Consider the following 17,735-nt stretch of genomic DNA (forward strand, 5'->3'; position numbering starts at 1 on the left):
TATTTAAGGAATGAAGAAAAGTCAGCCAAAATAGCAAGACTATTTTCAAAGTAAACCAAGGATACTCTATGGATATCACTCAAGTCTAAGCACCAAATCACTTGCTTCCTGATTAGAGGGTAGAGGACCTATACAAAATATTACACAAGCTATTAAGTAACAGCAACTCCCTTCCCACAGCAACTCACTTCTCACACTGATAATGGGGATTTAAATGCAATAGTACGATAAAAACAATAGATTGGTCCTTCTGTAGGGAACATTGTGTATGATACAAAAAAATAATGAAGATTTCACCTAGTAGAAATTTATAAGAACAAGATGTTTATGCTTAACTCATTCTTCCAGAATAAAATAAATAGAAAATGGACATAACAATGAGAAAATTGAACTAAAAAAAACTAATTATATTTTATCAAACAATTTAGAAATTGCAGGATGTGATGGTCCAAAACCAGTTATGAAATTTGAGTGAACATAGATTCTTAAGATGCAGAGTAAAAATAGAGACAATAAGTCTGAAATGTAGATTACCACAATTTAGTTAGCAGCAGAAAGGTACACCAGATCAAATTAAGCAACAAGCTTGACATCTTAGGAAATGAAGGGTAAAAAGTTTTAGACATAAGAGGTAATATTTCACAAAGATATTAATGCAAACAGAAAATGAAGTGCCATATACAAAGTCAGGGGCAGCTATTAAAGCAACAGTTTCGAGTAAACAGGAATAGGAATGTGACAGAATATGTCAAATTAAACAAAATCATTCAGAATTTTTTTGAGATCATTTTAGAAGAATCAATGAAAATATGTTATGAGAAATAACTGAATTCCCGCGTCCGGGTTCCCGGGTTCGATTCCCGGCGGGGTCAGGGATTTTTTCTGCCTCATGATGACTGGGTGTTGTGTGATGTCCTTAGGTTAGTTAGGTTTAAGTAGTTCTAAGTTCTAGGGGACTGATGACCATAGATGTTAGGTCCCATAGTGCTCAGAGCTATTTGAACCATTTGAAATCACTGAAAACAATATGAGCATAAAGAAAACATAGCAGAAACTTGTGTTGGGTAGATGCCCTATATTATTAAGTTAAAATCCCAGGCAACAGAGTAACAAGTAACAAAGGGATAATTCTACAAGCATTCCAAGACTACTGTAAAAGTTAATGTAGTACAAAAATTAAGAAACAAAGGAGTTAATAATGAAAATAAAGACATCACAGATGTAATTCCAGATGAGATGTATAAATCAAGGCAAGGTATGAGGATAGAAAGGTGCCTGGAGATGATAGTGTTTCAGTATAAATGGTTAAATGCAGGGGAACTGAATACAAAAGAAATTTGAAAAGTGTTTATGGAATGTCTGTGGAGGACCAATTTTCCAAAACTGGGGCAATTTTATATTTATTATATTTGGCAAGAAAGAATACAGGCAAGACATCAAAAAATTACATAAATGTCAGCCTCCTCTCAGTAATAACAAGATAGTCACTAAATTTATCAGCATACAAATAGGCTATAATTCATACATTTTTAGATAGCTTTTGACTCAGTTTGGCTCTGAGCACTATGCGACTTAACTTCTGAGGTCATCAGTCGCCTAGAACTTAGAACTAATTAAACCTAACTAACCTAAGGACATCACACACATCCATGCCCGAGGCAGGATTCGAACCTGCGACCGTAGCGGTCACGCGGTTCCAGACTGAAGCGCCTTTAACCGCACGGCCACACCGGCCGGCTTTGACTCAGTTTCAACTATATCTATACACATTACTAAATTAAAGCCCCTGCCACATTTTTCTCTCTGTATGTGAAGGCTAATCACAGAAACTAATGTTGGGAGTTTGATACAGTTTTCACTGAGAGGAAGAGAGTGTAATATATGTACTGTATATGTCCAAACAAGGGAAAATCCAGGATGGAATGTAACAATATTATGAGAAGGAAAGTTGCCACTCACCATGCTGAGTCACAGATAGTCACAACAAAAAGGCTGTCACAAATAACCTTTTGGCCAGCAAGGCCTTCATAAAACATAGACCACACACACACACACACACACACACAAATGCAACTCTCTCACACACCTGACTGCAGCCTCTGGCAACTGAAGTCACACTCAATCAGTTGCCAGAGACTGCAGTCATGTATGTGTGAGTTGCGTTTGTGTGTGTGTGTGTGTGTGTGTGTGTGTGTGTGTGTGTGTGTGTGTGTGTGTGTGGCAGTCTTTTTGTTACGCCTATCTGCAACTTAGTGTCTCTGCTATATGATGAGTGATAACTTTCCTTTTCATAAAATTATTGTATCTATTCCATACTTAACAGGCATTTGGAGTGACATCTCAAAGGGAATGGAAGCTTGGTCAGCTATAAAGAGTATCTGGTGGGAAAAGCAATAAAGTAAACAGCCATCGCAACTCCAGAGAGCAATGGAAGCTTGGTTAGCTGTAAAGAGTATCTGGTGGGAAAAGCAATAAAGTAAACAGCCATCGTAACTCCAGAGAGCAATGAAGCTTGACCCGAATCTATACAATCTATACGCGTACTATAAACTGAAGTCCTTCACTGAGTGAATGCTAACATCAGGAACTACTGTTTGGATTTTGATACAGTTTTCAGTAATAGGTACACCGATTCATGAGAAAGGCTAGAGACATAATTTATTACCATTATATCAGATAAGATATTTGACTGTAGACACTTGCTACTACTCTTTTGATGCCGGGACAGGTTGCTAATATGTATTGACAGACTTAAAGAAAGAGCACAATGATTCAATGTATGTACCGAAGATAAATTTAGAGGATTAGACTAGTCTGATGGTAGCGGCTATCTTATGCTGCTCTTGGCCCTAAGCGACCTTGGAGATGTAATTGTATTCTATGGAGTATTTTATCTAGTTGACAATCATGTTATATTTCAATTTTAGTTTTTATTCATGTGACATTTCTGTTTCATGAGAGCACTTTTGCTCAGATGTTTTCAATCATGGTGCAATTCCATGTAATTTTTTATTCTGATGAAGATTGCCCTAGTGCAATTGAAACCATGGTCAATTGACAAAAAAATTTTGTGCAACTGATGTGGCTGTATATATATCCTGTATTTAAATAGCGTACAGTTGCTGTATCATAGCCGATAAAAATGTTTAAAATTTCAGAAATTTAGAGGGTTGAAGAGGAGGTAACAGGCTACATGGAATATAAAAAGGTATAAACTTTTGTTCTGATAAAATGACTCTGAAGTAGAATCCCTTGTGTAGGTGGTGATAGTAGACTTTTGAAAACAGAGAAAAGAAAAGCATCTATCAAAATTAAATTTTAGAGACTATTCCACAAAATCTAATGGAGAGATATAATGGATATACATGCTGTTTCACATTAACATAGGCCTTGAATTCCTATCCACTAAAATTTCAGATATGGAGTAAGAACTGAAAAAAACTGAAAGCTTATGTGACCACATATAAAATTCAATATGCTTTACACATTGCTTCTGACTGGATACATAACTTGTGTTCCAATTTGTGTCTCCTGTATCTACATTTAACCAAAACAATGTTTCTGATACCATTCAGTCAACAACATTACTGCATTACATAATAGAGACTATTTAACAGTAAGTATTCTTAGATATTTTATTAAAATAACTTACCTGATACTCTGGCAGTGTCTTTGCCATCAAGTATCTCAAACAGTGGTGATTACTTTTATTGTCCAGAGATATTAGTAACTGCTTCAACCTGTCAATTACATCCTTATTTCAAGGACAGAACAAAACAAATTTGTTAGATAAAACAGAAAGATAAAATTCTTAATTGAAAACTGATTCTTTTCTTGTGCGAGGGAGAACTAACGTAGTTTTTCATGAAATCTTTGTGTTTTGCATTGGAGATCTCATTCTTGTTAAATCAGTTAAAAAAGTTTTAATATATTCATAGATTTAAATCTAATGATAAAGTTATCAGAACTTGGAAAACACAAACAAAAGAAAGCAAATTTTTTGGGAGAAAATGATGAAATGGAGATGTTACATGACATAATACAGCTAGACTCCATCATACAAGATTCAGATAGAACGGTGAGGAAGGATGACAGCGAGGGGGGGGGGGGCTGAGAGAGAGAGAGAGAGAGAGAGAGAGAGAGAGAGAGAGAGAGAGAGAGACTGTGTACAACAACAGGTAAGCCATGGAGAAAAGAGAAAAGCATGGTTTGAGAATGTTAATAAACCTCATTTACTTACCTGAGTACGCATATCAAAAGATGATCTCACCTAGTAAAAATATATATGAAGAACAATCCAAATGTATGAAATGCCCCAGTAACAAAAGAAAATAAAAGTGATCAGTGTCAAAGAAGACTACTTATGAAGGGAAGTGAGAGATGAGTGGAAAAACAAATAAAGTGTCCGTGACAGATGAGCAACAAGAAAAGTGGGCTATGACTGAACGTAACGTGAAACTTAAGCTAGTTTTATAATTCAGAGACATCAAAAGTTTCAATAATATCTCATACAAGAGATATTTCAAGTATATACATATTGATTATTTTTATAGTTACAACATATTTTTAAAATTGTAAATTCTATCCATAATTTTATTTTTAAAAATGTCGGTGGGTACTTCACTTGTAAACTGAATGCACTTGTAGTGGTCCATGCCATTCATGGAAGGACATGTATCACGTACATCAAATGTAGAGTTCACGGGAAAGAAGTGTGAGATGACAATTACTTTGTAAACATCAGGCCACATACTGTCGGAAAGTATTACTCGTCAGGTACAGGGTCTACCTGCTGGAGAGTATTTGTAATCTCCATGGAGCAAGAAGGAATGAAGTAACTCTGGTATCACGGAAGATATCCAGCATCAAGGAAGATAAATACAATGTATACAGCCAATTGTTGTTTTATGCTATTGACAAGCATGTTAAAGAGACAGTATTGCGAAAAGGAAAGTTGCTACTCACCACATAGTGGAGATGCTCAGTTGCAGATAGGCACAACAAATATGGCTTTCGGCCAGTGAGGCCTTCATCAGAATTAGATGGTAAACACAAACATACACACTTACGCAAATGTAACTCACACACACGACTGAATCTCAGGCAACTGAGACCACACTGCGAGAAGCGGCGCCAGTGCATGATTGGTGTGGCAACTAGGTGGGGGTAAGGAGGAGGCTGGGCAGGGAGGGGGAGGGATAGTAGGGTAGGCGTGGCGGGCAGTGACTTGCTGTTGGGAACAATGGAGGGACAAGGTGGAAAGAGGATAGGGCAGCTATGTACAGTTGGGAGGTTAGACAGAGGGAGTGGAGAGGTGGGGAGGGGGCAATAGTGGAAAATGAGAGAAGTAAAAAGACAGGGTGTGATGGAGGAATGAGGGCTGTGTAGTGCTGATGAGTAACGAAGGTTGAGACCAGGAGGGTTACGGGAAGTAAAAAGACAGGGTGTGATGGAGGAATGAGGGCTGTGTAGTGCTGATGAGTAACGAAGGTTGAGACCAGGAGGGTTACGGGAACATAGGATATATTGCAGGGATAGTTCCTTACCTGGTTAATTCAGAAAAGTTGATGTTGGTGCGAGGGATCCATATGGCACAGATTGTGAGGCAGTCATTGAAATGAAGTCTGTAATGTCTGGCAGCGTGCTCAGCAACAGGGTGGTCCACTTGTTTCCTGCCCACAGTTTGTTGATGGGCATTCATATGCACAGACAGATTGTTGGTTGTCATGACCACATAGAATGCTGTACAGTGGTTGCAGCTTAGCTTGTAGATCACATGCCTTTCATGGGATAGCTGACGTTTGTGACCGGACTGGAGTAGATGGTGTTGGGAGGATTTATAGGACAGGTCTTGCATCTAGGTCTATTACAGGGGTATGAGGCATGACGTAAAGGGGTTAGGAGCAGCGGAGAGTTAGTTGAAACCCTGGCAGAGAACATAGTTCAGTTGCTCCAGTCCTGGATGGTACTGCATTACGAGTTTCCCCTCATAGCACTGTGGCTTTGACAACCTGTGGGCATGAATGGCCACCGACAAACTGTGGCCAAGAAACAAGTGGACCACCTTGTTGCTGAGCACGCTGCCAAACATGGCATCTTTCAATTCAATGACGCTTCGTAGCCTGTGCCATATGGATCCTTCCCACCAACACCAGCTTTTCTGATCTTCACAGGTGGGAACTTCCCTGTAATATATCCTATGTTCCCACAATCCTCCTGGCATCAACCTTCATTAGTCATTGTCCTCTTCCATCCCGCCCCTGCTCTGTTCCCATTCCAGCACTACACAGCCCTCATTCCTCATCACACCAGTATTTTTACTTCTCTCCTTTTCCACTATCCCCCCTCCCCACCTCTCTGCTCCCACCATCTAACCACCCGACTGCACATAGCTGCCCTACCCTCTTTCCACCTCGTCCCTCCACACTCCCCAACAACACATTAATGTCCACCACACATACCCTACTATCCCTCCCCCTCCCCGTCACAGCCTCCTCCTTACCCCCACCCAGTTGCCACTCCCATCATGCACCGGTGCTGCTCCTCACAGTCTCGCCTCAGCTGCCTGAGACTGCACTCATGTGTGTGTTTGTGTGTTTGTGGACGTGTGTGTTTGCTGCCTAATTTTGATGAAGGCTTTACTGGCCAAAAGCTGTATTTGTGACAGTATTTTTGTTATGACTGTCTGCAACTCAGCATCTCCACTACACAGTGAGTAGTAATTTTCCTTTTCACAAGATTGTTACATTTGGATTTTCCATTGTTTGGCATGTTAAAGAGAGGTCTTTGAGACAGTAATATTAGTTGGTACAAGGAGTACAAACTCCTCATGTAACATGTAACTGTTTATGGATATTTGTGACTATACACAGAGTTAATTGGAACCAATCTACATGCTATTTAAGTAGAGAAGTAGTGTCTGGTTTTACAGCCAATTCACTTATAGGAATCTGCACAGAAGAAAGAAGTTCAATGCCAAAGAAGAACAGGACACAGCATAGCTTGACCCTGAGGTAAATCAAACGAGTTGCAAGGTTGAACATCTACACCAATATAATGTTGTTGTTGTGGTCTTCAGTCCAGACACTGGTTTGATGCAGCTCTCCATGCTACTCTATCCTGTGCAAGCTTCTTCATCTCCCTGTACCCACTGCAACTTACATCCTTCTGAATCTGCTTCTCTTGGTCTCCCTCTACGATTTTTACCCTCCTTGCTGCCCTCCAATACTAAATTGGTGATCCCTTGATGCCTCAGAACATGTCCTACCAACCGGTCCCTTCTTCTAGTCAAGTTGTGCCGCAAACTCCTCTTCTCCCCAATTCTATTCAATACCTCCTCATTAATCACATGATCTACCCATCTAATCTTCAGCATTCTTCTGTAGCACCACATTTAGAAAGCTTCTATTCTCTTCTTGTCCAAACTATTTACCGTCCATGTTTCACTTCCATACATAGCTACACTCCATACAAATACTTTCAGAAACGACTTCCTGACACTTAAATCTATACTCAATGTTAACAAATTTCTCTTCTTCAGAAACGCTTTCCTTGCCATTGCCAGTCTACATTTTATAGCCTCTCTAATTCAACCGTCATCAGTTATTTTGCTCCCCAAATAGCAAAACTCCTTTACTACTTTAAGTGTCTCATTTCCTAACCAATATAATAAGGGAGTGTTAAGGTGGAGGTGTTAGATGTAGCTGTATGGAGTAATAGGTCTAGAACAGATGTTGCTCAAGCAGTCAAAACGTCACCACATAAGCTAAATACAGCAGTCATCAGCCATTTAAATAAATACTCCACAGGATGACTCCTTAATACATCACCAAAGAGAAGATGGATTGCCAAGGGCAACAGGGATCATAAAGAACAATGTCGATGCGCCTGGACTAAGAGCACCTGCCTAAACTGATGAAACATGCAACAATATGTGACCTGCCAAGTGCCAGCACTCAGCCAGCGATGTCTGGCCAGCATGCACCTTTACAGATTCCTAATCTGTTCAATGTCTAGTCTTGCCATTTTCCTGAATGATGATGAAATGATGAGGCAACACAAACACCCAGTATCCGGGCAGAGAAAATCCCCACCCCAGACAGTAACCAAACCTGGGACCCCATGATCCACAGGTAGCAATGCTAGCCACTAGACCACAAACTGTGGACGTGATACACATAGAGTTGTTAGAGCAACAGCACATACCTTGGCTTGGTACGAATGCTGCCACTGAGCAAGAGACAGAACATTGATTCTGCAAGACCACTTGAGGGCATAGAGCAATGTGGCTGCTTGTGATGGACACACTCTCCCACATACCTTTTGTGGCATGGATGCTATCACTGGTCGCCCAACTGTGCCCTCTCTGGCTGAAATACTGCCAGGCTACAGGCATCAATCCCTGGTAGACTTTCTGCATCCTATGCAGAATGCCCATCCCAAGTACATGTCTGTCTGTGCACACAGTACCTGTGCCTAGGCATGCATATTCATCTGACAAGCAAGGTGGGCCCAAAGGATCACCCACCACTGAGATCAACTCTGGCTGGAACTGCATTTATAACCAATTCCTCTGCTGCCATTGCCTCCAATCCAGATATCTGACACCCATGCAACCACAAACTATGCTGCCAGCCATAGATAGCCCTGTGCCACCTCTACTGCCCACTCACAGGTACAACTGAATCCCTGTTAGCCCACATGTAAGCACAAAGACAAGTGGGCTGGGGTATTGGAACTCACATACACAGAACCACTCCCATGCACACAGAACCACTCCCACTGCTCAGGCCACTTCTAGCAACTGTTGCACCACGTTATCTGCCTGTCACATATATGCTGCCAACTCTTTTACCCTTGTAGAATCACACCAGGCCATTGCAGCAGGCCATTCATGAAGAAGTAACATCAGCTGGTAAGGAGTGCAGCTATGCCTCCTCTCCTCCCATGCTGGCAATGATACAAAAATCTACATCTATACTCTTCAAACCACCAGGAAGCAAAGGCCGGGGGTATATCCTGTTGTACCAGCTATTAGGGCTTCTTCCCATTCCATTCACGTATGGCATGCACAAAGAATGATCGTTTGAAAGCCTCTGTGCATGCAGTAATTATTCTGATCTTATCTTCACGATCCCTGTTGAGAGATAATTAGGGGACTGTAGTATATTCCTAGTCATCATTTAAAGCCAGTTCTTAAAACTTTGTTAATAGTCTTTCTCAGGATAGTTTATTTCTATCTTCAAAAGTCTTCAGTTCAGTTTCTTCAGTATCTCTCTGTCACTCTCCTATGGATCAAACAGACCTGTGACCATTTGTGCTGCCCTTCTCTGTATACATTCAGTATCCCCTGTTTGTCCTACATATAAGGATCCTACATACTTAAGTGATACACTGGAACTGGTCACATGAGTGATTCGTCAACAGTCTCCTCTGTAGACTGATTGCACTTCCCCAGTATTCTACCAATAAACAGAAGTCTACCACCTGCTGAGCATATGTGATCATTAGACTTCATACCTCTATTAATTGTTACACCCAGGTATCTGATGAGTTGGCCAACTCCAACAATGACTCACTGATATTATGGTCATAGGGTACTATGTTTTTTCTTTTCTTTTTTTTTTTTTTTTTGTTTAGTGAAGAGCACAAGTTTACATTTTTGAACAGTTCAAGCAATTTGCCAACCTTTGCAAGACTTTGAAATCTTATCAATATCTGACTGAATATTTACGCAGTTTCTTTCAGATAGTACTTCATCACAGGTAACTGCATTATCTGCAAAAAATCTGAGGTCTGAGATTACTATCAAATTGTCTGCAAGGTCATTAATATACAACATGAACAGCAAGGGTCCCAACACACTTCCCTGGGGCACACCTGAAGTTGCTTCTACACCCCCAGGGGCTCAGCATTCATTTGGAAATCCCAGGGGGACTGGTAAGCGCTGCCAGGCCCCAGTCACTGTAAGCTCTGGGCATGTTTCAGCAACCGCTGTGCGGCGCGGCGGTGGAACTTTGTATGTCGCAGGGGATGGGGATCTTGGCTTGACCACCCGGATTGCGAGGATGGAATAAACCTCTATAAAAAAAAAACCTCAACCTCAAGGTGTGCTGTGCACTGATGAGACGCATGGCTGTTGAGGTAGGACAGTCATTAGCGGGCAACCTCTGTGGAACCTGCCGCACCTCAGTTGTATAAGGCTTACTCAGGCATGCGGGGCTCTGTCCGAATGGACCCTTACTTCCCTAGCTGCTTGTGGGACCAAAATGGATCCTTCGAAATCTTTTTTTCCTCCTCCCAGTGGAAAGGGTGGGATGCTGGAAGGTTCTAACACCCAGTCTATCAAGAGTGCTTGTGTAGTCAGTCCCCCTGACTCCGGCGCTTCTTTGACAATTCCAGTCTTTAGTAACAGAATGCACTCTAGTCCTCAGAATGCATTTCTTGTAGTGAAATGGAAAGAGGGTAGTTTCGAGAAGGTTTCACCCTTCTACGTACAAAAGGGTTTGGAGGGAATCTGTGGATCCTTAAAATTGGTGAAGCACTTGTGCAATGGGACCTTGCTAGTGGAAACTTCCAATTCCCAGCAAGCAGCTAACCTCCAAACTGCTAAATGCCTTGGGGAATATGCCATAGACACTGACCTGCACAGCACCTTGAATTAAAGCAAAGGTGTTGTGACATGCTGGGATCTAGTTGACATTCTCAAGGAGGAACTGCAACATGAGTGGGCACCGGAAGGTATAGCTGACATGCAACATATCATGAAGAGGGTTGATGGCAGTCTTATAAAATCCGACTCCTTTATTCTGACTTTAAGTAGCACAAAACTTCCTGAGCATGTTAAGGGTGGCTTCCTTCGCCTTAGTGTGAGGTTTTATTTCCCAACCCCAATGTGCTGTTTTAAATGTCAGTGTTTTGGGCACACCACCTTAGGGTGTAAAGGTGAAGCGACTTGTGGCAACTGTGGTAAGGCCGCTCATGAAGGAGTTGGTTGCTTGTCTCCAGCCAAATGTATCATTTGCTCTGGAAACCACTGTGTTTGGAGTAGGGACTGCTGAACCTTTTTACACGAATGCAAAGTCCAGGAAATAAAAGCAACCAAGCGTATCCCCTACGGTGAGGCCAAAAAGATCTACAAGTTGATGCAACCTCCCACATTTGCTACATCTTTTGCATCATTGGTTCAGAAGCCCACTCCAAAAGTGAATGCCTCTACACAGGCAGAGGTGGTGGTGTTGGCACTAACACCTGCAGATGTCAGTGCACTTGCAAGACAGCGAGTGTTTCAGAGCCTGTAGCCTCTACCCAAATGGCAGAGAAAGGTATAGTGTCCAACTTGGGCCAGCCCCTGGCACCTCCAACAACTGAGGCTGTTCAGATGCCCATTACCACTCCCATGTCGGTTCCACCAAAGCCCACCAAACCGCAAAAAGCTCCTATAAAGCAGCAACAGCAGGTCAAATCATGTGATAAACCATCTGACCATGTCGATGTCATTTTACATTATACTCTTCCCCAGAATGATGGAGTATGACGTATGTGTGGGGCAATCATCTCGCCCCACGACTGCCTCTCCACCTGCTGCAGTCTCCCCAGCCCGTTGGAAAGACAGGATGAAGGTGCTACCCCAGTCATAGATGGCTCCCATACTTAAGTGGAACTTACAGGGGTTCAGGATGCATGTGGAGGAACTTCGTGCACTCTCTCAGGGTCAACCACTGAGTCTGTGTCTCCAGGAGACTTATTCCTATCCATCATACACCCCTGAGCTACGAGGCTATACACTCCACAAAAACGACGACCTGCATGGAGAGAGAGCTATAGGAGGCATAGGTATTTTCATCAGGACGGACTACCACTCCTTGCCTTTCTCACTTACGACGACTTTACAAGCCGTTGCTGTGTCTGTGCACATGCATCATCCATTGACTATATGTTCCCTTTACTTGCCCCCACATGATGCACTTGATGAAGAGGCCCTCAGCGACTTGTTACACAGCTCTCCAAGCCATTCATCATCTGTCATGATTTTAATGCCCACAATGTGCTTTGGGGCTCTGTAATTACCTGTCTCAGGGGTAGAGCAATTGAGAGGCTTCTCCTGTCACCCTGTGCATACTTGCTAAATTTGGGACAGAGCACTCACTTCTGCCCGTGGGCCCCGAAAGAAAACCGCCACGATGGGTGCTCAGTAGAGCCAACTGGACACTTTATAGCCAGTTGGCCCAGTTCGAACACTGTGCGAATATCAAAGCACGGGTGGATCATATTACCAAAATGGTCCACCATGCCACTGCGGCATCCATTCCACAGTCCATGGGCCACCAGAAGAGGCAACCTGTCCCTTGGTGGAGTGCCAAATGCTGCTCTGCAATCAGGAGCAGGTGTGTGGCTCTGCATAGGTTCCAGAGTCAGTCAACTGCTGAGAATATTGCAGCCTTTCGGGTGGTGAAGGCAAAATGTCGCCAAATTATTCAAGAGAGGAAGAAGAGGTCGTGGCAACAGTTCTTGAACACCATTAATCATTCCACCAAAAGTTCCATTGTGTGGGAAACCATCAGGAGAATTACTGGGAGAGGAGGGAGGTGCCCCATGGCTGCTGTAATGAATAACAGCACTTTCCACACGCATCCATGAGACATTGTCCACACTATGGCAGTGTATTTTGCCACAGTTACTGCAACAGCCAGACAAGGTCTGGGTTTCCAGCCCCATAGAGCAGTTGCTGAGAGGTGTAATTTGGACTTCTAGTCCACCTCTAATGAAGTTTACAACTGCCCATTCTCCATGTGGGAGCCGGATCCTGCATTGTCTGTGGCTTGTAACACATCCCCTAGTCATGACAGGATCCATTACAGTATGCTACAGCACGTGACAAGGCGCAACAAAGATATCCTCCTCGTACTTTTCAATGGTATTTGGGCGTCAGGCCGCTTTCCTGGCTCATGGCATGAGGCAGTTTTAATTCCTTTTTTAAAACCTGGGAAAGACCGCACATGCCCAAGTAGTTACTGTAGTGTTACCCTCACTAATTGCATGGGAAAGACCTCAGAGCAGATGGTCAACCGCCGCCTTGTCTGGATCTTAGAATCCCCGCAACTTCTTAGTCACTTTCAGTGTGGGTTCAGGAGGTTTCGTTCCACCTTTGATAACCTTGCCCTCCTGGCAATGACTATACAACAAGCTTTCCTACATCGTCATCACCTTCTAGGTGTATTTTTTGACACTGAGAAGGCTTACAATATTACTTGGACGTGTCTCATCCTGGAGCAGCTTCACAAATGGGGTTTTCATGGCTGTCTTCCCATTTTTATTCAGTCTTTCTTCTCGCCACGATATTTTAGATACAGAGTTGGTGACGTCCTGTCTGATTGCTTTGAGCACGAGAACGGTGTCCCTCAAGGTAGCGTTTTAAGTGTGACTGTCTTTGACATAGCTATTAATACCATTATGTCAGCAGTGCAAAGTCCTGTCCAGAGTTCTTTGTTTGTAGATGACTTCTCTGTGTTTTTCTCCTCCTCCAGCCTTGCCACGACAACACGACAGTTGCAACTCACTCTTCGATGTTTGGATGAATGGGCACATAGAGTGGTTTTAAGTTTTCCACTGAGAAGTCCATGACTGTTCTTTTTCACTGTTCCCATTCGATTTTATCCTTTCCTGAGTTGAGGATGAGGGACACTGTCCTTACTTTTAAAGACACAGTGAGGTTTCTGGGGCTCGTTTTAGACTCTAAGCTTACGTGGTTACCACATCTTAGAGACCTGAAACAACGGTCATTTAAGGCCTTAAGTATTTTAAAATGTCTTAGCCACAGTACATGGGGAACAGACAGGACTTGTCTGCTTCAGTTTTACAGGGCATTTGTGCGATCTCAGCTCGATTATGGGTGCATGGTGTATGGGTCTGCAAGACCTTCTTATTTAAAGATGTTGGACATTGTGCACCATGAAGGGATTAGGCTGGCCACTGGGGCATTCAGAACAAGCCCCATACCAAGACTCTGTGCAGAGGCTGGTTAACCACCTCTTCATACGTGGCGACAGCTACTAATGGTGTGCCAGGCATATAAAATTATGTCCACACCATACACACCTGCATACCATACCATTACTCAGCTTCCTCTGGCACAACTTTTTCATAACCGGCAACAAGCATCAAGGCCCTTTGGGATTCGCACACAGGATTGCCTTTCTGAGATGGATATGGCTGGTCTAAATATTTTACGTCGAGGTTGGAGCTGATTTCCATGTTAGCTCCTCCAGAGACCCAGACTTATTGTAGATGTGACTAATTTTAAGAAAGATAGTACACCAGATTTTACATTCCAATCTCTGTTTTTTAACATTTTAGATGTGCATCACGGTTTTACCATCATTTACACTAATGGATCAAAAACAAGGGAATTTCCTTGGCTGTTCTGTAGTGTTCCCTGATCATGTCACCATGATTCGCCTGGCTGTTGAATATACCATTTTTGCAGTGGAGCTCCATGTGATCCTGAAGGCACTGGAGCAGATGAATTGTATTTGGGGCAATCGGTTTCTCATCTGCTCCAATTCCCTTAGTGCCTTACAATCATTGCAGAATCTGTACCCAGCTGAGGAGTTGGTCCAGCTGATAAATGACCAACTGTACTTGCTCCAACAGTGGGATAAGCAGGTGTCATTCTGCTGGGTACCAGGTCATGTTGGAATATGAGGCAATGAAAAGGCCGATCAGGCTGCCAAGGAGGCCTGCAGAGAGCAGGATTGGGCACAGTGTCCTATTCCCTTGCAGTCTGTCATTTCTGCACTCCACAGGAAGTGCATGCAGTTGTGGGAGGAAGAATGGCTGGCGGTGATGGCCAATAAGCTGCGACTGGTGAAGTCAACAACTCGGCCATGATGTTCCTCCAGCTGGTTGCTCAGGTGGAATGAAGTGACCCTCAAGCATCTTCGGATTGGGCACCGTCCTCTCACACATAGCTTTCTCTTACAGCAGGATGATCCCCTGTTTTGTGATGCTTGTGGTGTGCACATCTTTGTCTGCCACATTTTAACAGAATGCATTTTAAACTGTAATGCAAGGCCAAAAGCAAAAATTGGTGGGGATCTGCCCTCTATTTTAGCTGATGATGAGACGAGTGTAACTAGGGTTTTAAAGTTTTGCGATGTTTCTGGATGGCCTAAGCTTTTTAGGCCAGAGGTTTTAGTGTATTGCAGAGTGGCTGGCTCCTCCTTTTTTTCCTTGTGGTCAGCCAGCCACTACCATCTGCTATATTGTTTTAGCTCCTTCTACCACTTTCTTTCTGTGCTGTCCATGTTTTACTGCTGACGCCATGCTTTGTCCCATGCTTTGGTGTGGGTACGCAAATAGTTTTCCAACCTTTGTTACCTGTGTTTTATGTTCTGTTTTATCTTAATGTTCTGGGTATTTTCTTGACACTCAACTCAAGCGGGCACTGAAGACGTTGCCATTGGGTGCCCAAACAAACCTCTCCATCCATCCATCCTCTACATCTAACAATTACTCTCTATCCAAAATAACATGCTGCATCCTCCCTACCAAATAACCCTCGATCCAATCACAAATTTCACTTGATACCACATATGATCGTACTTTTCACAATAATGGTAGGTGTAGTACAGAGGACAATGCTTTTTCGGAAGTCAAGAAATTCTACCTGACTGCCTTCATCCAAAGCTTTTAGAATGTCATTTGAGAAAAGTTCGAGTTGGGTTTCACATGACTGATGTTTTTGGAATCCATGCTGGTTGGCATTGAGGAGGTCATTCTGTTCAAGATACCTGATTATCTTTGAGCTCAGAATATGTATAAAGATCTACAACAAATCAATGTCAATGATTTACCATTAACATACTTGAGCATAATCTGCATTTTCATTATAGAGAAAGACTGGCCCTCAGCTTTTCAGTTTTAAAGAATGTAACACCAGATCTAATTTTGTACTTATGTATGTATGTAATTGATTTTCTGATTTATTTTGACTATTACTAGTTAGTATCTTTCATTATATGGCAAAATCAGTAATTGTTTCATAACTTAAATTCTATTGTTGATGCATAAACAAATATAAATTATATATCTAAAAACAAAGATGATGTGACTTACCAAACGAAAGCGCTGGCAGGTCGATAGACACACAAACAAACACAAACATGACACAAAATTCAAGCTTTCACAACAAACTGTTGCCTCATCCGGAAAGAGGGAAGGAGAGGGAAAGACAAAAGGATGTGGGTTTTAAGGGAGAGGGTACAACAAACTGTTGCCTCATCAGTCTGCTTGTGTCTGTATATGTGTGGATGGATGTGTGTGTGTGTGTGTGTGTGTGAGTGTATACCCGTCCTTTTTTCCCCCAAGGTAAGTCTTTCCGCTCCCGGGATTGGAATGACTCCTTACCCTCTCCCTTAAAACCCACATCCTTTCGTCTTTCCCTCTCCTTCCCTCTTTCCTGATGAGGCAACAGTTTGTTGTACCCTCTCCCTTAAAACCCACATCCTTTCGTCTTTCCCTCTCCTTCGCTCTTTACTGATGAGGCAACAGTTTGTTGCGAAAGCTTGAATTTTGTGTCATGTTTGTGTTTGTTTGAGTGTCTATCAACCTGCCAGCGCTTTCGTTTGGTAAGTCACATCATCTTTGTTTTTAGATATATTTTTCCCACGTGGAATGTTTCCCTCTATTATATTAATATCAAATACAAATTATGTAATAATTGTAAACATTTACACGATGAAATGCTAGTATTCTTAAAATATCTATTTGGCTCTAGTCAGAAACATGTTAGCAAAGCCAGCCCTTAATTAATTCCAATGTAATTAACAGTTTTGTTCAAAGTATTGTTTGTGTACTAATATTTGTTAATTTCAGTTTTAAACAAATAATTCGGCCGAACTCTTGTAGTAGAAGAAAGTGTTAAAAGGAATGAATTTTTCGATGTATTCAGTTAATTTAATGAGTTACGTTTTAATTGTAATTTCTGTAAATTTAACTCTGAACAATGTGTAGTTTTGGCCCCTATTATTGTAAGGATGTATAAGGGTCTGATTTTTGGTCACAAGACAGTCAGTCCACGGCAGAGTTTCAGGCGAGAAAACTGAGCTTGTTATTATAACAACAATGCTTCAAATTAATCATGAAATAAGTGTTAAACAATTAGGTAGTTTGTAAAAACCAGTGAAAGTGACTGCTCCATATGTACCTGATTATTCTTCAAGAACTTTGAACTTTGTGGTTAGGTTTTACTGCTCATAGATGTTCAACAAGAAACTATTGTAACAGTATGTGGAGTTTCATTTGCAAACTATTAATGAGGCTTATGGAAAGTTTAAGCAATAGTGCATTGGCCATACACATATAACTGTGTATTATTGGGAGATTGTGCAAAATTAAAATTAAAGTACTGTAAAAACGTAACTGTGAATCTATCGGCTACATCATTTAAAGTAGTCAGTGTCGGAATCCACAACCCATTTTTCAGCCAGTGTAGCAACACAGTACGAAGACACCGAGGACAATCAACAATCAACAAATGAAATAAATAAAACCAGATGGCACGCATGTGGTGCCCTGGGTGAGGATTATTGTAGATAAGGACAATAAAGTAGAACTCACAAAAAATCGATAGTGAAGAGAAGATATGCTATTGCCAATCAGCGCTGGGATTTCATAACGACGAAGGTGCAGCAGCCAATCCACGAGCAGGTTCTAGGGAAGCAGCCCTTGAGTAC

At 42.1% G+C, this 17,735-nt stretch overlaps 1 protein-coding gene across 5 annotated transcripts in view; it reads right to left on the reverse strand.

Moving 5' to 3' along the window:
- The window catches only part of LOC126259525 (protein SERAC1), a 267,082-nt gene that overhangs the window by 173,964 nt on the left and 75,383 nt on the right, over positions 1–17,735 (reverse strand). For all 5 annotated transcript variants that reach the window (XM_049956403.1, XM_049956420.1, XM_049956412.1 and 2 more), the window contains one exon: positions 3,653–3,754. In XM_049956403.1, the coding sequence (XP_049812360.1) occupies positions 3,653–3,754 (102 nt within the window). The remainder of the gene's footprint in view (positions 1–3,652; positions 3,755–17,735) is intronic.

Source organism: Schistocerca nitens, chromosome 1 (assembly GCF_023898315.1).
Source record: "Schistocerca nitens isolate TAMUIC-IGC-003100 chromosome 1, iqSchNite1.1, whole genome shotgun sequence".
In the NCBI taxonomy this organism is placed as follows: Eukaryota; Metazoa; Arthropoda; class Insecta; order Orthoptera; family Acrididae; genus Schistocerca; species Schistocerca nitens.